Source organism: Fusarium proliferatum (genome assembly GCF_900067095.1).
Source record: "Fusarium proliferatum ET1 genome assembly, contig: FPRO_scaffold006, whole genome shotgun sequence".
NCBI classification, from domain to species: domain Eukaryota; kingdom Fungi; phylum Ascomycota; class Sordariomycetes; order Hypocreales; family Nectriaceae; genus Fusarium; species Fusarium proliferatum.
In genome coordinates, this window is record NW_022194795.1 from 2,743,089 (window position 1) to 2,767,465 (window position 24,377).

The 24,377-nt window shown below is 48.7% G+C and overlaps 8 protein-coding genes and 1 non-coding gene across 9 annotated transcripts; 4 read left to right on the forward strand and 5 right to left on the reverse strand.

The window, feature by feature from the left end:
• Positions 1 to 647: 647 nt before the first annotated feature.
• Positions 648 to 2,228, forward strand: FPRO_09968 (uncharacterized protein; the record flags this gene model as incomplete). The annotated part of the gene is made up of 1 exon (XM_031233417.1): positions 648 to 2,228. The coding sequence occupies one exon, from the start codon at positions 648 to 650 to the stop codon at positions 2,226 to 2,228; it is 1,581 nt and encodes a 526-aa protein (XP_031083256.1).
• Positions 2,229 to 2,299: 71 nt separating this feature from the next.
• FPRO_09969 (uncharacterized protein) lies at positions 2,300 to 3,397 on the reverse strand (the record flags this gene model as incomplete). The annotated part of the gene is made up of 2 exons (XM_031233418.1): positions 2,300 to 3,205; positions 3,251 to 3,397. The coding sequence occupies 2 exons, from the start codon at positions 3,395 to 3,397 to the stop codon at positions 2,300 to 2,302; spliced, it is 1,053 nt and encodes a 350-aa protein (XP_031083257.1).
• A 239-nt stretch (positions 3,398 to 3,636) lies between these two features.
• FPRO_09970 (uncharacterized protein) lies at positions 3,637 to 4,025 on the reverse strand (the record flags this gene model as incomplete). The annotated part of the gene is made up of 2 exons (XM_031233419.1): positions 3,637 to 3,691; positions 3,742 to 4,025. 2 exons carry the CDS (start codon positions 4,023 to 4,025, stop codon positions 3,637 to 3,639), a joined length of 339 nt encoding a protein of 112 aa, XP_031083258.1.
• A 7,730-nt stretch (positions 4,026 to 11,755) lies between these two features.
• FPRO_09971 (uncharacterized protein) lies at positions 11,756 to 13,682 on the forward strand (the record flags this gene model as incomplete). Its single annotated transcript, XM_031233420.1, has 3 exons — positions 11,756 to 12,468; positions 12,523 to 12,709; positions 12,759 to 13,682. 3 exons carry the CDS (start codon positions 11,756 to 11,758, stop codon positions 13,680 to 13,682), a joined length of 1,824 nt encoding a protein of 607 aa, XP_031083259.1.
• A 956-nt stretch (positions 13,683 to 14,638) lies between these two features.
• FPRO_09972 (uncharacterized protein) lies at positions 14,639 to 16,654 on the reverse strand (the record flags this gene model as incomplete). The annotated part of the gene is made up of 6 exons (XM_031233421.1): positions 14,639 to 14,669; positions 14,720 to 15,020; positions 15,070 to 15,422; positions 15,488 to 15,708; positions 15,767 to 16,261; positions 16,310 to 16,654. 6 exons carry the CDS (start codon positions 16,652 to 16,654, stop codon positions 14,639 to 14,641), a joined length of 1,746 nt encoding a protein of 581 aa, XP_031083260.1.
• Positions 16,655 to 17,341: 687 nt separating this feature from the next.
• On the forward strand, positions 17,342 to 18,622 carry FPRO_09973 (uncharacterized protein; the record flags this gene model as incomplete). Its single annotated transcript, XM_031233422.1, has 4 exons — positions 17,342 to 17,369; positions 17,439 to 17,563; positions 17,613 to 18,061; positions 18,118 to 18,622. The coding sequence occupies 4 exons, from the start codon at positions 17,342 to 17,344 to the stop codon at positions 18,620 to 18,622; spliced, it is 1,107 nt and encodes a 368-aa protein (XP_031083261.1).
• Positions 18,623 to 18,818: 196 nt separating this feature from the next.
• Positions 18,819 to 18,905, reverse strand: tRNA. The gene is given in 2 exon segments: positions 18,819 to 18,854; positions 18,869 to 18,905. It is a non-coding gene; the product is annotated as a tRNA-Arg (tRNA).
• Positions 18,906 to 19,555: 650 nt separating this feature from the next.
• Positions 19,556 to 21,087, forward strand: FPRO_09974 (uncharacterized protein; the record flags this gene model as incomplete). The annotated part of the gene is made up of 4 exons (XM_031233423.1): positions 19,556 to 19,784; positions 19,838 to 20,344; positions 20,400 to 20,434; positions 20,503 to 21,087. 4 exons carry the CDS (start codon positions 19,556 to 19,558, stop codon positions 21,085 to 21,087), a joined length of 1,356 nt encoding a protein of 451 aa, XP_031083262.1.
• Positions 21,088 to 21,304: 217 nt separating this feature from the next.
• FPRO_09975 (uncharacterized protein) lies at positions 21,305 to 24,018 on the reverse strand (the record flags this gene model as incomplete). Its single annotated transcript, XM_031233424.1, has 10 exons — positions 21,305 to 21,415; positions 21,462 to 22,014; positions 22,065 to 22,406; positions 22,456 to 22,665; positions 22,716 to 22,789; positions 22,841 to 22,866; positions 22,920 to 22,956; positions 23,004 to 23,017; positions 23,064 to 23,123; positions 23,565 to 24,018. The coding sequence occupies 10 exons, from the start codon at positions 24,016 to 24,018 to the stop codon at positions 21,305 to 21,307; spliced, it is 1,881 nt and encodes a 626-aa protein (XP_031083263.1).
• Between the last annotated feature and the right edge of the window lie 359 nt (positions 24,019 to 24,377).

The following is a 24,377-nucleotide window of genomic DNA, read 5'->3' on the forward strand; positions in this document are numbered from 1 at the left end:
GGGGGCCATTGAAAGAGATTGATATATGGTATGCCACCTTGCTTCTATTGACCTTTCGAAAGCACCATCAAACTTGGTTGTGTAAGTCATCTCCGTCGCAACTACTCTAGGACCCTGCACTTTGACATGATTATACAGAAGATCGTTGAGATGCTTCCAATAAACATTTCCCTGATCATGATGAAATATGTCGGTTCAAGGTACTGCCAAAGCTGACGGAAGATAGGCTTGACTCAGAGCTGGCCCCTTGGGGTGATCTGTCGGAGGAGGAAGCTAAGAAAGATGCCCATTTGAAGTCCATGGTTTTAATCAAGAGAACCTTTGCGGTCTTAGATCCCATTTTTGTCGTTGAGACTTGTGGCTGAGAGCTTGAATCAGCAGAGAGAACTTGGTTACTCTTTGATGAAAAGAGAAGGGTGTCAGATTTCCATCGTTAGATTGGTCATTCACGTGGATGACAACAGTATATGATTATAGCGAATCAAATGCTTACACAATCCTAAAAGGCTTGAAAGTGGTCTCCCAATTGGCTCCTTTGCATCTACACATCTTGCATGTGGTATCATATACCCCGCACCAGGATAGAATCCCCCCTTCACATCCCTCCTGGTTACCTTTACCATCTTCCTTGAACAACTTTCTTGACAATGGGCGACCACCAAAATCAGGCCACGGCCAACATTGAAGATCTTTCCAACAGGATCGAGGGTCTGAATATCAGTGGTAAAAGAATCAGAAGACGGTCTCGCAAGTCTCTTAACGGGGCCTTGCGCAGTTTCGACGAAACAGCTGTTAATCTCCCAGACCGGGCAGACACCGTCGTCAAATTGCTTCGTACTGAGGAAGAACTTAACAGAGGAGATGCCGAGTCCATCTGTCTAGCGCATACCAGGGGTCTCCAGCTTGCTCAAGTCGCACGACTGCTTATCGACTCTGCAATCCCAGCTCTTGTCAGACAAGTCATCTGCTCGGACTCCCAGACGTCATTCGCCGTGGATGACCTCCTTGAACATTTCAAGAAACCAATAGAAAACATCACACAGAGAGTCATCGAGACATCAGGGAGTGAGGGCGTTCTACGGAAGATTGCTCAGGAATGTTATCATCAAGCTACAAGCCCTGCTGGTGAGCTTAATCCTGATGATTATCTTGCCACTAGCAAATGGGCAGGGAGCAAGGCCAGAAGGGAAGATTGGATCAAATTCTGGACCAGATCGCTCTGTAACTGCCCCGGTGGCCCGACACTCTTTCAGCCCAAGGAGGACTCCGTCATGAAGCCTCCAACTCAAACCCCACGGTACCTTTTCCGAGCTTGGGACAACAACAGCACGGGTGTCAACGGCGAAGATGTTATCGCCTCCATACTTAACAAGGGCGACAAAGCAAATCGCCACAAGATTGATATTTTCTCAATGGATTACCAAAAGGCTTCGGAAATGCTGCATCATCATTTGAGCAAGAGTGCCTTTGGTAGCCTTGTGACGGACAATCTTGTCTCGTGGAGCAGCTCTCTCATGTTTGTGATTCAGTATGCCAACTGGAGATTGTGCAACACATGGCACAACCCCCAAGATGATATTCGCATATGCGCTGTGGATACAGCAAAGTTTCCGCTAGGTCAGTTCGCAAGAGATATGTGGCTGCTCAAGGCGTTTCGGAATGCACAGTTCAGACCCGAGGAGTTGCAGATCCGCAAACTAAGACTTGTTTTGACAGGCTTCGATAACGGGGAATACCTTTCTCAGGGAGTCCTTCACATAAACGAGCGCTCTTGTACCTTGTCTTTGCGTGGTCTGAAAAATGCTGGACTGTGGGATTTATATCCTGAGTTCAACATCAATGATGCAAAACATGATGCCGACGTCAGAACTCAGTGGACAAGTTATGTTAATTATTTTCGTCAGGTATGGCGAGTTGTACGGAAAACAACCAAGGCGGAGTTGCAATGTGCCCTCAACCTTGCACTAAAATGTTTCCCGGGCTTCGATCAGGATGATATGGCGTTGTTATTACTGTCGTTCTGTGAACGTAAGCCGTCATTTCAGAATCCCTTTGCAGACTTACTACCTTCTGGGGAAGTTGAGGACATTGGCTACAAGGAACCCGCTGAGGTGCATCGATACTCAACGCTGAGAAATCGTATGACACAATTGAGCCTGGCGTCAGGAAAACGTGGCGTGGAACTGTTTGAGCAATTGTACGAGATGGAGGAGATAAGAAAGGACTAACTAGTCAGATTTGAGCAGTGGGAATAGGGGATTGAGAGCGTATGGTTTGATGAATTGAGCATAATATGAAGTTACTCTTCCGCAGTCTTGACACCATCAAGCGAAGTAGCCTTCACGCGCCTGAATATCTCTTCCTTCAGTTTCTCATCGCTCCACTGTCTAATTTCCAGAAACTCATTATCAGTCTTTGGAAAGAATCCATTCCCCATACCATAACTCGCTCTGATAACAAAGTCCCTCACTGAAACCCGGTCTCGTATTCCTTCGTTGTACCGCTTCCACGCAGCTTTGACCAACACCTTCGTATCAACTTGTTCAACGGCAAAATTCACCCCTGGAGCAGCCTCATGGGCATAACCCAAGACCTGATTCTGTGTCATGACCACAGTATGTATATAGTACAACTTATTGACAGTCTCTTCGGGCTTCAAGAGCACGGCAGAGATTGCTTTACCGATATCATCGAGAGTAGTAGCAGACATGGGGATGTCTCCCCCATCCGCAATGCGAGTCGGTGCCTTGCCCGATAAACCAACAAATATGTCTTCATCGAGCACCCAGTCGAGGAACATGCCGGTGTTGATACCTGTGTATGTGATCTCGCCCTTCTCAGCCTTTGCCAAGACGTCGTTCAGAACCGGTAGCTTGGTTTTCATGAATGGCATGTTGGCTATCTCCGGATTATCGAGCGAGACACCAAAAAATGATGGGATGGCGCGATAAATACCAGCGTTGGCGGCTGCTTGCATCGTAACCACCGAGGCATCGTAGGCAAGGCGGTTGAGAATAATGACAATGGCATCGAACCGGCGACCTACGAGGCTTGGCGATAGAGTCTCGGCTGATGTGTAATCTGCTCCGATAACATCGACTTCTGGTGGCAGTTTTGCGAGAAATGGATTACGGGTCAGCACGCTGACTTTGAACCCGTTTTTGAGTAGGTGTTTGATGGTCGTTGGGCCGAGACGCCCAGTGCCCTGTAGATGTCAGCACGTGCTTTACGAGTGAGGAGCCAAACTGACGCCAGCGATCACAACGCTAGAAATATTTTTATGAGACATATTCATCAGTTTTTGGTAGTCAAAGAAGAACTGGATGTCGGGAGACGACTTTCGGGCATAATAAGCCGTGCTGACATTGAACAGCACACTAATTCCTTGATTCCGCATGTCAGCTGACGTATGTTTTAGACGGGACCGGCGCTTGAGCTCGAGGAATTGTAGGAGGCGTTTAATATAGGCTATTAATCCTAGGTCTCATTTCTCTCTTTTCTTCTCATACCACTTCGAGTTCTCTTAGCCCGTGCTGGGCGGGCATTATGTTTCCAGTTACCGTTCAAGCAAACCTTAGTCTACTACCTTGGATCCTACCCAGCCTGTCACCACATCGCATCATTTGACTCTCCCTCCTAGAAATCCTCTAGTCGATACACGGAATAAGAGGGCTCTTCATAGGGATGAGCGCTATAAAGAATTAGCCGTGCCTAATGTTACGAGGGCGTGAAATCACCTACCTCTTCAGAGCTTTGACAGCATTTCTTGCAACGTCTTCACCCACGCAAATAGTTTCGACCCTTGCCTCCTCTACCTCTTCAAGCTTTCCGACTTCTCCGAGATGTGGTTTCGCTGCATCGCCCGGACGAAACTGCCCAGTCCCAATAATGGTCCAGCAACACTCTGTATAGTTACCCGGGCCGGGGTAGCGACCTGCCCCAGCAGCGAAGATAGCATCTTTGCATTGAGACAGCGACGATGTGGGCACGTTGGAGACGAGTCTGAAGCGGGTACAAGATGCCATAGTGGTAACAATTTGCTGTTGATTGAAATTCGGAGGGTTATCAAGTCTGCATATTATTGAAGTGAGGAAGAGGAAGCGGGGTAAGTTCGTGGTCAGTGGCCTGATGATTTCAGGCCAACCAAGCACTTACATCCCCGCCGACAATCAAGCAAGACAGCGAATATTCATGGGACTACCAGTTAATAACTCTTCCATATTCGCAAATTTCAACGATCGGGGGTCTTGACGGTCTACAATCAGACGGACGATGTCTTAATACTTGACAGCCCCTTTCGTCCAACCGCCATTGAAGTAAACGACATCAAATCTCTTCATGTATCCGCCCTCGCAACGTCAACATATTGCTTCCCTGGCCAAAGGTTCCAGATTGGTGGCATTTCAAAAGGCGCTGTCGTGGAAGCCTCTTTTCGCATTCAAGCTTGGAACATCCTTCGTGGAACAGCGGATTCTGAACTTCTGCAAAAGGTGAAGGCTCAGGACCCGACACTTGAAGTATTAATGCTAAAGGAAAGTGAATGTTCCAAGCTTTGCTACTTTCACCTTCATCTTGTTTAGACCGCTTGTTGAAAGGACTTCTGCAAAATGGCAAATACCGCAACGAAACCGTTAATCCTCGCTATCTCACCCAAGTTTCAACCCTCAGCCATTTTTAGATGAGATCTACAAACCACTTGTGACCGAAATTCGGCCAAATTCCGACTTCTTGAGGGCTGAGGACGCAGATTCAGCAAAGCGCTGGCTTTTACGAGAGCCAACTCCGGCAGCTATCCTGATAACCGACGAAGGGTTGACTGAGGATCAAAACAACCATGTTTGGCACGCCGTCCTTCGATATGTCCGCGGAGTTGGGAAGGTGGTAGTCATGGGCGGCTTCTCTAGTTTGTCCTACCCCTGAGCATCAAACCATTCTTCGCGCAAGCCGGCTTAGGGTGGCCCGCCGCCTCACACCCGCGAGACATTTGTGCTGAATCACACAGCGTTCGACAGCGGTTTAGCTGTAAAGATGGTTCCAGAATACAGCACACAGGCTCTATTCGTGCACAACGTCGCATTTGAAGACGACCGGTATGTGACAGATGAAGAATGTCGATAATATCTTGACTCCAACAAAGGCGAGAGTCTCCGGCGAAAGCGCGGTCGCATTCGCTTCGGTTGGAGACGGCAAGCTTGGGTACATCGGTGATGTGAATGCTGAGCATGGTTCGAATGTTACTGTCCTCGCAATGTGCGGAATTCTTTAGTGTGTGGCATTGGATTTCTCTTTGGAAATAGATGTCGGTATCTGGACGGATTCAATAATCGAAACGATCTCCATTCTCAATCACCAGATAATTCGAGAAACGTACCTCGCAATGGAATCTTGTTGGGAACCGAGTTCAAACTTTATATCTTGCCTTCACCGCCCGATGTTAATCCGCTTGTCTGTCTTTGATGATCCGTCGACAACTTCTTGGTGCAAGGATAATTGATCGTGGATAGCCGGTCAGCCTGCAGTAGGTTTGAGACTGGAACTTTGAATAGTGAAAGGAAGGGTTTAAAGAGGTGGTTCTGCATTGTATTCCTGAGGACAATTTTTATACACCGCACTCTTCGACCTTGGATGAAAGGTTGCGACGCTCCACTGTGATGTTGTTTCGAATCGGTATAGGCCCTATTTCTCTATTACCTTGAAGCAGGGGCTTCTAATTTTGGGTCCTTTGGTCTAGCGGTCTGACCTTAATAGATGTTGTTGTCATTGCCGATACTGCCAGAGGGCCGTCAATTGGGGACTTGGATGGAAATGAAGGATGCGAGGCTCGAGGCCATGAATGTCCTTTTACTGATACTGATCAACAACTCTTGTCTATTCCGCTTTATACTCATAAGCATAAAACGTGACTCCGTCGTTCTCGGCTCGTGATTCTTTGGGCTTCGATCGTGATCAATCACCTCAACACCGGTTGACGTCCGCGCTTGTCTCGGCTAGAAGCTCTGCGAGCGACAAGGGCAACTATGAAGGCGATAATCCTTCCTTTGAGCATGACGTATGGTAAGATTCGTGTTGTGTTGGAGCGGCGTGATATGGGCGGATCAGGTCCGCACTCGGCATTCTCCGCCCGGGGTCGAGTCGGGGAAGCGTGGACATCGTAGCATCGTCGTTGAAGACTTGACTCGGTTCTCATCAATTTCCAGGAAATGTGAGTGTGATGCGGTTGCGTAGGTAGCGATCGTCCGTACTTTGGTGCCGGCCGAGAAGAAGGCGTGAGGTAGTTTGACTAGTGTGGGGGGTAGCTTGGCAATGTCACGTTGGCCCGGCCAACACGCACGCAAGCGATTGGTAATGAAGGGATATAGACACAGAACACCAAATATATAAACCAACAGATGCTGTCATCCGAGAGACCAGTGTGTGGAAATTAATAGGCGCCACTCTAGATCTCCACGCCTGCGAGATAGGATATTAGCGAACGCCCAAGGTTGTCGAGGTGGGTGGTCGGACTTGGATTGTACTGCAGCACGTCCGCGGCCGTTAGGTCCTGATTCAGATCCCAAGCAACAAGCAAAGGCCCCGTTTACTCGCGGATGCCAACTCGGGGCAGAGGCGGTAACTAATCGTTGTCGCTAGGCTCGGGATCGTGTTGCCGGTACCTAGGATCCAATCACATGGTCAGCAGTGGCAAACTTCGTCGCAGAACCCGCCATTCTCTGCTGAATTGTTCAATACCGAGCCTTCTTCTGTGAGCGCCATCCTCAATGGCCTTGAAGATTGTGGTTGGGTTGGGTGAATTGTCGATGGGAACAATGTTGGCGACGTGAGCCGATGTGGCAGCCCACGATCTAAATCACGTCTTCGCCAGCCATGATTTGTGAATGTCCTCGACACGGCACTTTGAACTAAAAATGTGCCTTGACGACGAATTCTCGCTGTAGGGATACTTGATCATGGATAGCTTGTCAGGCCGCGACGAGTTTGAAGCTGGACTTTCGATGGGTGGAAGGAGTTTTTCTCTATTGTATTTGTTGGGCCTGCGTCTCACCCATTGCGGACTCGGGTCTTGGACGAGGAGCGACGAAACTTTGTCGATAGTATTGTTCTAATTGCCGATGCTGCAGGCTGCCAGAGCACCGCCAATTGGGAACTTGGACGGAAGGGAACGAAGGATTCCGAGCTCGAGCTGATAAATCTCTTCCTTATGTTGCTGTTACAATCATCGCCAAAGTAGGCCTCCATACGTAGTTGCAAGTGTGGAATGTGACTCGGTTCGTAGTTCTTTGGCGTCGATCGTGATCAACTGCCCTTCGAGGCCAGTCGACGCCGGCGCTCGTCCTAATGTGAAGCTTCGCAAGCGATGCGAAATGGCCTCCTTTCGTTGGTGAGCGAAACATGTTGCGAGATTCGCATCGACTTGGGGCGTCGTGACGGGCGGTTCGGGCTCGCGTTCGTCGTACTCGGCCGAGACTCGATGTTGGGCGGGCAGAAGCAGCGAGAGTCTCCCAGCATAGCCGTCGAAGATCCGACAGGGCGCTCAGCGATGAATAGGGAGTTTAGTGTCGATGGGAGCATGTAGTAGCGGGTCGTGTGTGCTTTGCCCACCGAGCGAGAAGACTTTGCTTTCGGATCGGCCGCAGGATGGCGCAACGCGGCGTGTTGACAAGAAAGGACGAGGTGCTTGCTATTGCTGAGGGCACTGTAGATGGAAATTCGATGCTACAGGTGGCGAGAGGTCGTGCTTGATGGGAGTCATCTGTTCTTCGCTGTCATCAGCCTCCGACAGGTGTCACCATTTGCCCGCCCCCTCTTTTGGTTGTTCTTCGAGGAGAAGAGGGTGTCGTGCTCGGTGGTCGATGGAAAGAATTTCGAGATCGACCGCAGGATGACTCGGCGCGTCGTAAGGACACTAAAACTCACGCGATCCGTTACCGACGAGGATGCTGTAGATAGAAATTTGATGCTGTAGGTGGCGCGAAGTTGTCATTGAAGAGCTTCTGATAGGATAGTTCGTTGTGTTGTCATAGGCTTCGAACTCTCGACAGGTGTCGCCAACTGCCAAGCCCCAGGTCAGCCATCAATCGCTCGCGTCGATCCATCGAAGCTCTGCGATGGAATCCAATAGGTCTCAAATGCAAAGTAAGGCATCCAGTGTCGACCGATCATTGGAGTTACGCGCAAGCTTGTCCCTCCACCTGATGCTTAGGTTTCGTCCGCATCGCAAGCATCCTCTCTGCAACCACTGACGTTGCGCTCGAATGATCAACAGACTTCTAGGAGAAAATTATCATCCTTCAAATGAGTCACCGACAGCCGCAAAGCCAAATTTTAATCCAGAGGACATTTGCCCTCATCCCACAAAGCTTGTCTCGATTTTCCCTATAAATACAGCATCTCCCCCGTCCCCCGCCTCTTCAATTCTTCATCTGCATTCCTCCTGAGGTTTTCGCCTCGCTCGTTTCCTAGTTCTTGTGTCTGTTCGAGTTTTCTATCTTACATTCATTCATTCATTCATCTCGTTTAATTCTCTATCCAATCTCTGCACACAGTTCCGCCTATCTTCACCACCATCAAATTTTCATCCTCAGCAGACATGAAACGGCACTGACGCATCACATATCATTCACATCGCACATGCTTCACATCACACTTCACACTTCACAGATTGGCACCTTTGAACGTTGGCACAGCACACATTACACAATGGCATATCACACACTGGCACATCACACATCATTCACACCACAAGGCAAAGTTTTCTTCTTCGCACCACCAGCAAGCCGGTGAATGCAATGAAAAAAAAGGGATTCAAACCGAATCAACTGACACCCCTCTGGTCAGAGAAACAGCGAGAGTAGACAAAACTGCAAGCAGTGAGAGTAAATCAAAAATTGTGCCGTACTTACCTTCTGCGCACTGGGGGGTTAGCGCAAGTTGTCCCAGTGCGCACAACCCTGCCGCTGACTTCTTGATCTCAGCGCCTTGCAGGCCGGCTGCATTGGCAAATAAGCCGATGGTACTCAACTATGAAGAGAAGAAAAGAAAAGAAGAAGAAGACGGTGGGGGAGACGGCCTTTTATACCCATCTGCGAGCACTCCCGCTCTTCCCAACGCCGGAGCGACTTCAGAGGAATAAGAGAGAGGGAGGCAAGTGCAAGATCCAATTTGGAAATTGAGCAAGTCCCTGAAGACTAACACCGACAGGTGGCACTATCGAAATCGAACCATCTGCTCCTCTACCCGCTGCAGGAAGGAAAGAGGCTCTGGCATCGGGACACACTCATCCGCAAGCGCCTTGACATGGCTCAAGAAGACCGCATTGTTGAGGCTCCGAGGCCTGGGACAGGAGAGGCATAGAGAAAATCAAGATTGATTTGGTGCTAAAACTGCAAGCAGTGATATGAAATTAAAAGTTATATCGCGAACTTGCCGACGTACTGCAAGAGTTGTTCCAAAGTACACTTTGAGCGATCGGTCAACCAGACGAGTTGGCAACGAGACAGCTAGGGCAAGAGAGGCACAGAAGAGAAACGAAGAGAGCGAGAGAAGGCGGCAGGTTCAGGGCCCACGCTCTGGAAACGATGAATATCAGTGCAAGACCAAGTTTGGGAAGCAACGCCACCTACATCGAACGACTTGCCCATCTACAGCACGAGGAACGAAAGAGCCTCACACAGCAAAACGCAGTCAACCGCGACCACCACGAACGTCACTCAAGAAGACCGCGGCCAGCGACCTCCAGGGCCTCATATAAGACAATGAGAATAAAAACGAATGTGTTGGGGCCAATACCTCTTTAACCTTGTCACAGAGCCAATGTATGAAAGGAGCATCAGAAGGAGATCTTCTTGATCAAGTCTCAAGTCTCAACGTATAGCCTGCTCCTGACCCATCTGCACTCGCTCGAGACTGCAAACTGGGGAAGGCACAACACCAAGACACGTACGCAACCTCTTGGCAACCAAGTCGCAATACTTCTTGATCTCAGCGCCTTGCAGGCCGGCTACGTCGGCGCAAAACGCGACGGTCTCCTCTGAAGAGAAGAAAAGAAAAGAAGAAGACGACGACCGACGCCGTGAATGCTGGAGCCCAGCGCCTCATGGCTGGGCCAAGCCTATGTTTTCACATGAACTGCAATGCAACGATCAACAAGAACAAAGTGGTAAGGTTCTTGAACAAGAAATCTCTCCTAATCGCAAGAAAAAGATCCCATCTCTCAGCCAAGCACACGTACGAGGTCGAGACGCGAGTATGGTTGGGACAACCTAAGGCATCAACACCTCCAGGCAACAATCAGTCTTTTGAACGGCAGGTACCTCTCTTCAGCCTCATCGATCGAACGATTTCCGCAGCGGGGCGACACGAAGCCCTCGGAGCTTTCGACCCGTGTATCGAAACGAGAAGGCACTCAGCCGACCGGAGGAAAAGGCCCAGCGACGGACGAAGAAGGAGCCTCAAATAAAGTTTTGCCTGATCTTTGAGGCGAACAATGGTGGAAGCGTCATCGCCTCAGGAACGAAGGATTGAGAAGAAGATAAACGATAAGGAGATAAATGCAAAGACGAAACCAGGCACGGCGATATCGGGATTGAGAAGATTGTGGTGATGCTGAGAAGGGGTTGAAGCAATCGGCGATGCTGGATGATATCATCGTGGGGAAATACAAACAATTGATCATACAAGTCTCTAAGCTACTCGCAGCAGTCCAATCATAAGGTTTTCTGTAAACATTGGCATTCTCGCGTGCATTCTTTTCGTTTCGTTGAGCCGACCATGGTGATTCAAGTGAAGCTATTCGTAGGACCCACCTTGGTAGGGCACCCAGTATTTTCAAGGTTTTTTTCTAGCATCGCACAAGTCTCCTCCGTACACATGATCGCTCCACAAAGCTTCAACTCTTTCAAGTTCTCGTCTCTTCAATCGCGCAATTCGTGTCGTCCAAACTTTTCTAAGTTAGCGTTGCAGCTCAGCTGCCTCTGAAACCCCAATTGGCATGCATTATCCCTAATCTGTCTTCCCCGCGCACATCAGCCGCAGCGTTCTAGCCCGGCCTGTCTAAGCCCCAGCTCCAAAATGGCAACATCACCGCAAACTATCGCTAGGCCTGCATTGTGATCAATTTATTGGTAGATAGTCTGTGTGATTGGCGAGGTCTGGGCCCGGCCGTTCTAGCCGCTTATCACGGCCCGTGGCGAGCTGGACCTGCACGTGGCGCACACTATTGAACCCTTATCATTGGGCTCCCTCTCCAGGGTCTCGTCTCAGCTTGGTCTAAGCAGCGCCTGTCTCAGCCTTGAGAGAGCGCTTGGGAATTGTTAGCGAGGGCTGAACTTCTAGACTGGTGATTGGGGATCAATGTTTCAAGCCGCACAGCTAGCCACGAGGGTTTTGTGTGGTGCTGTGGATGTGATTTGGCTTGGACGCGGAATGGTCAAGGGAGTTCAGCTTGCCACACGGTTAACTTTACGGTTTCACAAGCGCCATGCGGAATGATACGCGGGAGGGTGGAGGGGATGTGATCAGTATTCGGGCTAGTCGCCATCAATACTTTCTGCAGCCAGAGCTGAGGGGAAACCTACTAGTTCGTCGTGAAGACAGACTCACATGCAGCAATAGACAAAGTCTATAAAGATGCGTCGATCTCCTACAGATTTGGTTCATCATCCACATCAACTTCTCCTCTTCCCTAACGACCTGATCCATCGCTTCTCTTTACTCTTCTATCTTGTTTTTCATCTCATACTTGACTTCATCGCCCATCATGTTCATCTACCAAGGAAAGCTCAACTGGTACAACTACGCCGTTGACGAGACCTTCACCATCATCTTCCCCAAGGGTGTCGTTCGTGCCAACGATCCCATATACATCTTCACCCAATGGACAAAGGATGCCTCTGGCATTGAGAAGTCCAAGTTCTTCCAAACCATCCTCGTCCAAGACCTCAAGCAGCTTCCTAAGTCCACAGATGTCAGCTTCACTCTGTCAGGAGCTTGGTACAGCTATACCATCACCACTGAGCAGAACTACAGCAAGATCAAGGTCGACATGACCAGTCCCTCTGGCGGAAAGGCCAGCACTGCTCTTGAGCGCCACTGGCAGCCCCAGGGTGAGATCAACCCTAATGCTGCACTTCGCATCTGGGCTGGCAGCATCAACTGGCGCGAGAATGCTGTTAACGAACAGGCCATCTTTGTCCTCCCTGAGGACTATGAGGATGGAAAGCCTATTGTGTCTTCGTGGCAGTGGACTAAGGATGGTTCAGGCAACGCTAAGACATCAGCCTTCAAAGGTACCAACATGAAGGTCATCGGGTCTGATGACAAGTTCGACAAGTTCTCCTTCAACAACTTCTTTGACATCACTTGTGCCTGGAGCAAAGAGACCCAAAAACTTACTATTGAGGTCAAGGCAGATGGAAAGCAGGCCGAGATTGGCAAGCTGAACCTTGTCGCTAAGGTCGAACCTAAGAAGCAGTAAGTATCGAATTCGACATCTGCTGATTTGAATAACACTGACAACGATTACAGCTCATTCGACTCCGAAGACCTCGTCCCTCCCACAAAGAAAGAGACTGAGTTCCGCCTGCCTCAGCCTGTGCAAACACTTCCTCGCGTCCTCCACGCCATGCCCTTCCCCCAGACTATCATGGAGACCTTGACACATGGTGTTGCCTTTATCGAGCAGGCCGGCTACCTCACTGCCCAGGCCCAGAACGTATGTATTGCTTTCTACAAATGTAAAGTTTCATACTAACGTCGCATAGAAATTCGCTGCTCTCGACGAGGACTTTCATAAGCAAACCGTTCTTGTGCAGTCTCTCAAGAAGGACAAGCAAAACCTGGAGACCCAGATCGTCAAGCTCACTGATGAGCGCAACCAGGCCAACAACAAGATCGATGACCTTCAGAACAAGCTCACCAAGGCTAACGAAGCTTACCAGAACAAGGTCAAAGAACTCGATGACACCATCAAGGGACTGCAGAAGCACGGTGAAATTGACCACACAATCATGAAGAAGCTACAGGAAGATCTCAACAGCCTTTACAGCCAGAACACAGACCTCCAGGACCAGTTGACACAGGCTCACATTGAGAGAGATGATCTCCTTGAGATGCTCTCAGGTCTGCATGGCCAAATTATTGCCCTCAATGCGAAGTTGCTCGAGCTCGAGAATGTTCTCAAGGTACAGAAGGATGAGAATGCTCGTCTCATTAAGGTCAACTCTTGCCTTGATGATGACTGGAAGAAAGCACTGAAGGCAAACGAGATTCTCCAATCCCAACTCGCCACCGCCAAGAAAGAGCACGACAAGACCAAGGATGAGCTCGGCAAGACCAGCAAGAGCCTGAAGGACACCAAGGCTGAACTGGACGAGAAGAAGGCAGCCCTGCAGACCAAGACCAATCTCCTCAATCAAACTACCGACAAGCTCACGGCTGCCCAGAAGTCGTTGAGCCAGACCACCGACAAACTCGCGGCTACTGAGAAGAAACTGGACGGGGCTAACGCGAGGTGGCGCGACAGAGACCATGAGAACGAGGCCAACAAGAAGAAGGTGACAAGCCTGAAGCGCAAGATCGAAGAGTGGGATGACATCGTGAATCAGCTCCAGGACAAGTGCTACGATAGCGGGGCCAAGATCGACAAGATCAACAAGAAGATTGATGTGCTTCGCGAGGCTAAATGAGGCCAGGAGCTGGAGCCGACATTCAAGCCACCAGTTCAACCTATTCCGAGGAATGATCCTTTGTTGGCGCCAGCATGGGCTATCAGACAGTTTTATGGGTCTTTGATCACCGTTCTGACGTTTGGATGGTTACGATGGGGAAGATGGTGAGGTGTAATGGGATCAAGATATGGATATTAGGGTGTCATAATTATTTTTCATTTGTTAGTCTCGTATTGAAATTTTTTCTTAACATCACGCATGCTCACTCAAATTACATCGTGTGTAAATTTTAAGAGATCCTATCTAGTCTGTCAGGGCAAGGGACCTCTTTTGCAAGAGGCGAAAACACTGAGGCAACTTTAGTCTTTGTTGACACTCGTTGGATTTGGCACCCTGATTAAAAGCCAGCGTTTCTATTTCTCTCTCAGTTCCTGTATCAGTTTAGTCAACCCACCTTCCAGTGAGATCCAAGTGCGCGTTCAATCTCCACGGCTGTAATATACACCAATGAAGTTTGGGGCTTTGGTCAATCCGTTCGTCACTATTTTACTCCATCGGCGACAAGAGGGTCTTGGAAGACTCCAAGGTTCAAGACGCATAGGATTACAGGTATCTGTTCAAGAAGGGCTTCAGCATTCAGTGGGCTCGATCAACAACTCACTTTATTGATGAAATCCGGAGTCCAGATGGGAGGTACTTCAAACCCGAGCGCTTTCTGGGTGGGTCCTTACAAGATGAGGAGAGAAGAAGAGAATCACAGTTGTCATTCGTTATTGAAAACTACCACAGTCCAGGTCGAGAGTTTGCGTCTACAGGGGGGGGGGGAGTGTTAGGGGGATATTACTGGGGTATTCCAAGAGCAAGCGGCTCAAGCACGTAGCAAGTTTCGAAATCGATATATAGTTGAGCAAATCTAACAAATCCCAAATATTATTTCAATCCTTTTTCTACGTAATACATGTATAATATTATCTTTACTTAGCTGCAATGGGTGCAGAACCGTACCTAAACAGAATCATCAACACTGGTCACTGATAAGAAAGGGGGGCACTTACAAAGTAATCGAGGCAAGGCCAAGGACACCCGCTACACAGCTAAACACCATAGCGACGTAGCCTTTCGTAGTGAATCCAGCCGGCAGAGGAGGCACCATCAAATTCTGCCCGCTCAAGTCCAGATAGTCATTAGTGTTGCCAGCTGCATTGCCAACTGTCGAGATCCCTTGATCCGAGCAAATTTGCTTAAATTCTTGTGGAATCGTCAAAGTCTTTTGCATCTCAAGCGGTGAAGAAATCATCGTTGCGATCAGACCAGTGTCCATGTGCCATTCAATATGGCAGTGGAAGAGCCAGACACCTACCAGAGTTAGATCTACCTTATTACGTGTTGTTTGAAGGTGACATACCTGGATTAGTAGCTGGGAAACGAATGACAAAGTTTCCCTGTGGATACACGAGAAGCGTATCTCTTCGCATCGGGACAGATGGGTATGTGATATTCGTCCACGATGCGTTGTAGTGGCCTGCGTTTTCTTCGCTGCGATGAACAACTTGGAAGTTTTGACCGTGGAGATGAAAGGGATGTCGTCCGGAGTCATCGTTGTTGAGAATGATTTCCACAATCTCGCCGTGTTTGAGGACGAAGGAATTTGTGTCGGTTCCATAAACGGTTGGATTAGTTGCGTTTTCACCTGCGGAGAGTACAGTATATAACGTTGGGACCTTGGGGGACACGTAGGAAATATCGTTGAAGAAGGCACTGCAAGACGTCAGTATGAACATACTAGTTTTTGTCAGAGATGAAGTTTTGAAGGGCTGCCTTACTAGTTCGCGCCGTCGCCGAGGTTGTTCATCGTCAGATCCAAACTGATGGTATGATCGGCCTTTTCTAACAACTTCTCACCGTCTGTGGGGACAAGTTTGAAGTCATCGTAAGGCTCAAAATCATTCAAGACAGCAGCTGCGGGAAGCTTCTTGTCGGTATCGTACTCGAGCCAGCCTGTAACATTCCAGTTCAGGCCATCAGGAATAGTGTCGAACAAAGTCTACCAATAAAGATGATCAGCTTCAATGGTGTTATGGCGTCGAGAAAAGTCCACTTACCGTATCCATACTGGCCATCATGGGGTAATTCACCCCAGTCTCACTCTTCATCGTAACCAAAACAGCATATCGTTGCGCACTCGCGATGTAAATCATGTCTGTCTCGGCAGGCTTCGTCCAGACGCCATCAACCTCAACGATCTTCATAGTATGCCCTTCGATCCAGAAGTACTGCGACGCAAAAGCGCCGACATTTACCAAGCGAAGAAGATAGGTTTTGCCAGGCTCAACAGGAAGAGTCATGTTCTGCGTGTCGTTCATGAGTGCTGAGTTTGGAACGGGCTCGGCACCAGTGGGGTTCTTGTACGAGACGAATTGTTTCATGAGAACAGGCATTTCGTCGTGATACCAATCTGAGAGCGTGATGACGCGCTCTTCGTGATACTCACCCTCATATGGATTCTTGGGATCTTGGATGATGAGGGCTTGGCGTAGACCGTCTGGGTATTGTGATCTTGTGTGAGAATGATACCAGTAAGTGCCAACTTGGTCGACCTGTCAAGAGTCAGATATGTTCCTTTCAAAACTCATAATCACACTCACTGTGAAGTTGTATGTGATGGAAGCGCCAGTGGGGATGTTGCATTGTGTCACCATAGCAGGTCCATCCATGAAATTCGTTCCATTTTGATACATGCCATGCCAGTGGATGGTAGTTGACTGGTTCCCCAATTGATTCGTCACCTTTGCGATGATTCTATCGCCTTTTGTGACGTTGATGACTGGGAGAGGCCATTGGTTGTTGATGCCGATTACAGGACGCGCTTGTAATCCATCGGGATTTGCAGTCGTCCACGTAATATTCCAGTCGAAATGCACATCTTTTGCGCTGGCCGTCGGTACAGCAAACAGGATGGCAAGCGATGAGACGAAGAGTGAGAGGAACATCGCGACAGTCACTAGTTCATCAGTCTTGCTACTGCATACACTCGTGATGAAGAAAGATGAACTGAATTATTTGGTGACAGGCTCAAGTTACATTTGGCCATCCAGTGTTTTGCAGGGAACCGATCAGATAAAGACTGCGGCAATTCCTCAGCAAGCCACACACTACCGAAATCCCAGCTCCAGCTGCAATTGAGTCAAGTAACCTTACTTTTTGGCAGCAAACTCTGGATAACCGGCACGCGCAAGATACGAGGATCAGCCCATCAAACTCGACAACGGCACAGTCTAGATTGATAACTATCGGATAATCGGGAGCGCGATTAATTTATCTTATCGATCTTGTCAAATCAGATGGCGTCAGACACACCAAGTCTCGGCAAGTCGGCACTCAGCTGTGAAGCACAGCGTGCTTAAAGTGATTAGCGCAGTGTCAAAAGTTATCTTATCCATCTTTTTTTACAGGCAGATGACTTTGACTCGGGAAAGTCGGCACTGAGGCTGGCGCGCTAGCAAACAAGGGATCAAAGTCAATTCGGGGGGTCCACTGTCTTGTGAAAGCGAGTTTGGGCGCATCGATATATTGTTTCGTTCCATTGCATATCCTCTCGTGCCAGAAATCTCATGAATTTCTGACCTGTACATCTTTAAACTTGCACTTGATTGCCTGGTCTGGCTGACGATATCATCATGACAGTCAACGTCTTTGCTGTTCCCAGTATGTGACCAATTACACCAAAAGTTATGTCTAGCCATAAATCTAGCTGTCTAACTCTGATCTGAATAGTCTTCTTCATCTGTTTCCGAGAATGTCTCGAAACAAGCATCATCGTCTCCGTCCTTCTCGCATTCTTGAAGCAGAGTGTCGGCGGCGAAGGCGATAGAGAAACCTACAAACGCCTGCTCAAACAGGTACTCCCCCTCTCCGAATTCACTCTCCTTCACTCTAACAAATAATCAGGTATGGATTGGGGTAGGTCTCGGCCTCGCCATCTGCCTCTGCATCGGCGCCGGCATGATCGGAGCATTCTACTCCCTCGGCAAAGACGTCTTTAGCAAAACTGAAGATATCTGGGAGGGAAGTTTCAGTCTTATTGCAGCCATTATCATCTCAATCATGGGCGCTGCGCTCTTGAGAGTTAATAAGCTTCAGGAGAAGTGGCGTGTCAAGCTTATGCAGGCTCTGGATAAGAAGGATGCGATTGCAACTTCTGGGATCATGAGCCGTTTCAAGCTCTGGTCGGAGAAGCACGTCATGTTTATTCTGCCTTTCATCACGGTTCTGAGAGAGGGCCTTGAGGCTGTTGTGTATATTGGAGGTGTCAGTTTGGGACTTCCAGCTTCGTCGTTCCCTCTGGCTGTCATTTGCGGTCTTGCAGCTGGCTGCGTTGTTGGATACATCATTTACAGGTCGGTTGACTTCTCTCCTCTCTATAAATGGTCTCAATACTGACAAAGTCGTCCAGAGGAGGCAACACTACATCCCTCCAGATCTTCCTCATCATCTCCACCGGCTTCTTGTACCTTGTCGCCGCTGGTCTCTTCAGCAAAGCCGTCTGGGCCTTTGAAATCCACGCCTGGAACAACATCATCGGCGGCGATGCAGCAGAAGTCGGTTCCGGCCCTGGCTCATATGACATCCACAAGAGTGTCTGGCACGTCAACTGCTGCAACGCTGAGCTCAACGGTGGCGGTGGCTGGGGTATCTTTAATGCCATTCTTGGCTGGCAAAACTCTGCGACTATCGGATCTGTTGTCTCGTACAACGTTTATTGGCTCGTTGTCATTATCTGCTTCTGCTCCATGACTTACATGGAGCGATATGGCAACCTTGGTGTGTTTACGCCACTTACGACATGCTTTGGTCTGCGCAAGAAGACTGTCCCCGAGAAGCCGAGCAGCATTGACAATGAGCTTATGCCTTCAAATGCGGATGACAAGACTGCTATGCCAGTTGTGAGCAGCATTTAAACGACATATATACGGATAGTATAATGTTATTAAAAAAGTAGTTCTAAGAAATACAACCCAAATTGGTTAAAGACAGCTTCAATTATCATTCTTCAATGAATCGTTATAAAACATTGGAGAAGGTGGCTTGGTCTGTTCCCAACGACCCACCTCAGGTGCAAAAATTTGCAAAAGGAAAGATCCTAAGATCCTGTGTCGACCACGCCAGGAGTCGAACCTGGAATCTCTAGAGAGTTCAGAAGGGGACCGAAATCTAGCGCCTTAGCCATTAGGCCACGCGGCCGGTGTAATTCATACATGTCATGGTCTCTCAAACGATCCAGGAGCCTTGCCAAAACAGTACCGTTGCGAGACTAGATGGACAATGTCATTGGAGCTTGATCCGACTTTGGTGGATGTAAACACGACAACTACACATAAAGTCAAATAGTCTTCAATGACCGTGCATACTTATAAGAAAAAGGCAAGCAGTCGTTTAATTAAGTAAAGCAAAGTTAAACATGGCTGTGGCAATCGCTGCCACCTTATGCATAACGTTATGCGCAATGCTGGGCCCAGGGTATGTCAGTGAATCAAGGCTGCATCACAAAAGGCGATTATAATAGTGTTAACTCATTTCAGAATCCGCAGCATGATGAATCTGTGCTCCATCTCCTCCTCAACTCCTCGCCATCTCCTTTCACTCTTATTACCGGGGACATTCACCTTAAAGAGGGAGAAAGTCTTTCATTACTGCTTACCCCATCCATTCTCTCACCTTTCACCTTCATATCACTGCTACTTGACTGCTGTGCTCAATATACGACACTTTCACAGCAGGGTTTTAGCACATCACCGAGCCAACTTCTTGAACTCATTCTGCTCAATTAAGCAATCCTTCCTCTAACACAATCAACATTTCACTTTTCATCCTCCGACAGGGCAGCAGACAAGATGATTGAAGAACTGACCCCGTGGACTCCGAAAGTTACTGTGTCGGAAGGCGTCACACTCGATGACTTGACTATCACCTTCAGGCGCACAATCCGCGTCCCTGACAACAAAAACACCAGCGGCCTCCCACCGGATCAGGGCGCTTTTCCACTATTCAAGATCCAAGACTATGCTAGAACGCTTCCTCTATCAATGGCACAGAAAGGCGGCATGTTCATCCCCATGTATCGTAAGTACTCCGGGGCTCTTCTCATTGAACAACACTGACATTTCTTGTAACAGAACGCGAGGCTTTATGGATCGACTTTGAGAGTACCAAGACCTACGCCATCAGGATCCACGTCGGAAACGTCAATATCGTCTCTGGTGAGCCCAACGTTCCAAATCATGCGACCGAGCTTCGTCGGCGCCAGCTCTTGAAGAAAGACAAGAGTATCCAGGACTACATTGTTGTTCCCGATCAGAAGTGGATTGATGGCGTAGCTACCGCGCCCGGCCAAGTCAAACAATTCGTGGCCATGCCGATTGGGACTGGTACTTCTGTCGAGTACCAGATGAATGGTGAAGAGACCTCCGCAGGTATTCAGTTTGACATCACGCGCCTCGATCCTCTCCTCTCTGGTCCCAAAGACAACATAAACGTCATGGTCAAAGAGCTCGACGGCAAAATATCCAACTACTTTCTCTCGCGTTTCAGTAGGGTCGAAACACTGAAGTCGTTCGTCAAAGCAAAGGTTGGCGTCGATGTTGCGTGCCAAACCTTGGTCTGGGCATCACAAAACCTCAAAAGTATGCACTATTCTTTTCATCAATTCAAGACTCCAGTCAGTTAACTATCTCGCAGACAAGCTGAGATTGTGTGACTACAATCTTAAGAACGTATGTTGGAATCATCATCTTGCCAGATCAAGGCGTCTTTTCGATGCTAACCTGAATATGAACCTTAGGGAGCACTTCTTCATCTTTTTGCCCGTCTTCGTGGTGGTAGCTCGATGATTGAAGAGCAAGAGATGAACATCGCCGCTGGCGGTCTCATCCGTCAAAACATCGTCGAGCAGCCTAAGGGCGAATACAAAAAGACATCCCAAATCACAATAAATGTGCAGATCCTAAACAGTGTCAGCTTTAAGCGAGTCACGGGCCAGGAACCCCCGGAGAGCCCTATCTCAGCCGCTACGTACGCCAAAGCTGGTCACCCATTCTTTTCGCTTGACGAGGGACCAACTACTATCTCTGGAAACTTCTCTGATCTGAAATCCATGGCTCAGCTCAAAGGTCGACCTGAGCGTAATGTTGGAGGCATTCCCATCCTTGATGTTGAAACAAAAGAGATCCTCCGCGCGTGGGTTTGCAAGGCCTGCAAGGCCAAGAACACTGCTGTAATGCGTCTCTGTAAGTCATGCAAGATGCGTCGTTCTCCGTTGAAGAAGCGCAACAAAATCGGGATCCTGAATCCTGAAGGACCCAAGACTCCTTTCCAGCTCTCTTGGGAGATTGCCGAAGAACTCGAGAAGAAGCTCACTCTATTTTGAGAAGGATGGATTGCAGTGATGGAAACTTGAGGGACGGATCGTAAGAGGGCAGTTTCGTTTCTTCCTCCATTTTGAGACATGAGCACAAAAGGGCATGGCAGTAGCCCAGGTTGTTGGAGGGAAAACGGTGTTGTATTCATGGTGTCCGAGCTAGATTGCCTCTTTTCCTAGACCATGTCAAAACTCTTTCGAGACAAACACTTTCTTCCGTGAAGCCTCAAACTGCCTTATTTTGATCCATTGTGGAGTAGTTCACCTCCGTCACTACCAGAGACGAGGCGCTTGTATGATCTCCAGCAGGATACTTTTCTGCGGTGTAACGATCGAGCTAGATATCATCAGACCACGCATGATAGTAATGGGGACAAACTTACCCAGCGAACAACAAATAGCCAGCCAACCATGGCAGCACTAACACACAGCATCCCGATGTACCCATTTCGCCAGTAAGGTGCATGATCCGCTGGGAACATGACGATGCCCCAGAATGTCCACAGTAATCCATCACTTGCCGCCATTGAAGCCAGAGTCACACTTCGAGCGGCATCGTCTGCTGTCCGGGCTAAGATGTTGCTTGACCACCCATACAACAGAGGATTGATCCCGTATGCTGAGGCTGAGAGGTAAAGTGCGGTGAGATTGCCCGCAACTGACATTCCTGGAACCAGCAGTACAATGCTGCAAGTTATCTGGATCGAGCAAAGCAGAAAGCCAAGCGACATCCTCCGGTTATAACGATCCATGAAGAATGAAACAGAAAGCTCAGCGACAATACCGACGGCGTGAGTTGGGATGGGGAGCGTGTTGACTTCAGACTGGGTGAAACCATCAATATCCTTGCGGAACTTGAGGTACAAAAGCATGAGCCCCTGCACCACGTAGGACTGAAGTGCGGAACCGAGGACCGAGAAGACGCAGCAGACATAACTGTCCACGTCATTAGTAAGTGGTCAGATCAAAGAATGAAGATTACTCACAGCAAAGGATGTCCCATGACCCTCTTCACAAGACTCCACGCCTGTATATCATGACCGTCTTCCTTCTTAGGCGGTAGTCGATCAAGCGCAAGCTGTCGTTCCTTATCACTCAGATATGAAGCGTCCGTGTACTCAGGTACATCCGGAAAGAAGAGGAATCCAAAGATAGCAACAGGCAGTGTAATAATCCCGTCGATCAAAAACACCCACTGCCAGCCCTCGAGCCCGGCATGACCTTCCATTGACTCGTGAATGGCAGCCATCATAGCTCCGGCGAACATTTTGCCAACTTGACCAGCGACCGTGAACATGGCGGTGCGTTTGGCGATTTCGTTGGATTTACTGTCAGATTGTCAGCTTTGCTCGTGAACTTGTGAGTTGTGAGACTTACTACCAAGATCCCATGATGTAAATTGAGCCAGCATAAGTACTTGCTTCAGCGAGGCCCATCAGGAAGCGCACGGCGCAGAGTTGAGCATATGTCTTGCAAGCTGCACTGGCCATGGTGAGGCCTGCCCATACGACGACCATAGAAGACATCCAGATTCGAGGGCGTATCTTATGGATGATTATACTGCTGGGTATTTGGCCGACCAGCATGCTGCAAAATCTGTCAGTTGGTCCTGGGCTGAGGTTTGGGCGAGTTCGTACCCTGCTGATGCCATCGAGAGGAGAACATTGTACTGGTTACCACTCAGCTCGAGGGCTTCTTTAAGACCGGCTACCTATTGCACCTTCAGTCAGAGTCATTGCACAGGTTTCTTTGGAGGGCTCACATATGCATTCGCAAAGGCTTGTCTGTCTGTGACTCCCACGTCAGAAGAACGTCATGGATGCTACAATGAGGAGACGTACCAAGATGATTGAAAAAGAAGCTGAAGCAACAGAAAGTCTCGTTCCGTTAGAAGCAAACATGAGCTTAAGAGATGAGTGACCTACAAGAATAAAGAAATCTGCTGAGTTTTAGTTGTGTCCCGTCGAAAGGTTGGAGTCACTCACCAAGTTTTCGTATCAGCCTCTTCTCCTCTTTACTCGTATCGCCCCAGAGGTAGTCAAACACTAAAGCCACCGATTAGCCACAGTATCCCTGAGTCAACGTTGCTAAGACTCACTTCTCGTGATTTTGGAAATTGCCAATGAACGAGAGAAAAACCGAAATGTGTAGCGGGTTCAAAATTAACCTTAATAATGTCGCCAGTTCTATTGGACCAATTCTTCTCCAGTGGAGGTTCCATCAAGGTTCACGGCCGATCGGTCGCTTACTGTTTTTAGACAATGCCAAGATCGAGATGTTCTTATCTGATAAGATTCATGCGAATAGGTACCTAAGTAAAACACATTATCTACACTAATGAGTCTTGGATGAACCGCAACAAGTCGAATTCACTCACCATAAGCCAACCTCATGAAAAATGACCTCCCGAAAAGCCAATAGCGCAACCTCAACCACAACCAAAAAGCACAACATTCACCATAAATCCATCACGAAAAACATCTAACTCCTCCTAATCCTCCCCCTAAACTTCCTCCCTCCTCCCCTTCCTCCCCTCGTATAACATGCAAAACACCTCGAATCATAATAAACAACCTCTCCCCCCCTCGGCCTCTCCACAATCTCAGTATCCGGATACAGCGTACAACTTCCCTGCTCCTCTGGCGAAGCCGGCTCCTCAAAGCTAATAAGCTCGCAGTTGAAAAGATCAAACTCTTTACATTTCTGCGCGCAATCGTCCAGGTATAAACTCTCCAGAACCTGGTTTTGCCCCTCTTTGGGTTCACCGCGTACGTTGCAGTTGATGTCCTCGGTTGGCTCTGAGATGAGCGTGTAGGCGGGGCATGATGATGTTGTGGTGGGAGCAGAGGTGGTGGTGGTGGGTTTTGATGGTTTGCAGTTGCTTGCGGCGACGCCTGCTGCGAGGGTCGCGACGACGGCGATGGACTTTGTCGAAGGCATTTTGAGATGCACGGAAACTAAAGAGGTGAGGAAGGAAAGAAATGGGGATCAATCAGGGGAGATTCAGATTTAAGAACGCTGATGCCCTGAGCTAGAGTCAATAGTCTGAGGCTAAGGCGACGCCACTGTCGATAGTCCCCTGCCTGTTAATTAAACAGCTGCATGGATCTGCATCTGAGATCTACTGCGCTTTGGACAACAAAACTCTGGATACCTATCTAAATAAGAAAATGAATCAGTTGTATCTAAGGTTGGACGTTCCCTTTCCCTCTGCTGTGTATTGGACAGAGTCCTATCTGCCATGTCCTGATATTGCTGTGTGATTAGGTTGAGGGATCAAAAGAGGCTTCAGCCTCCAG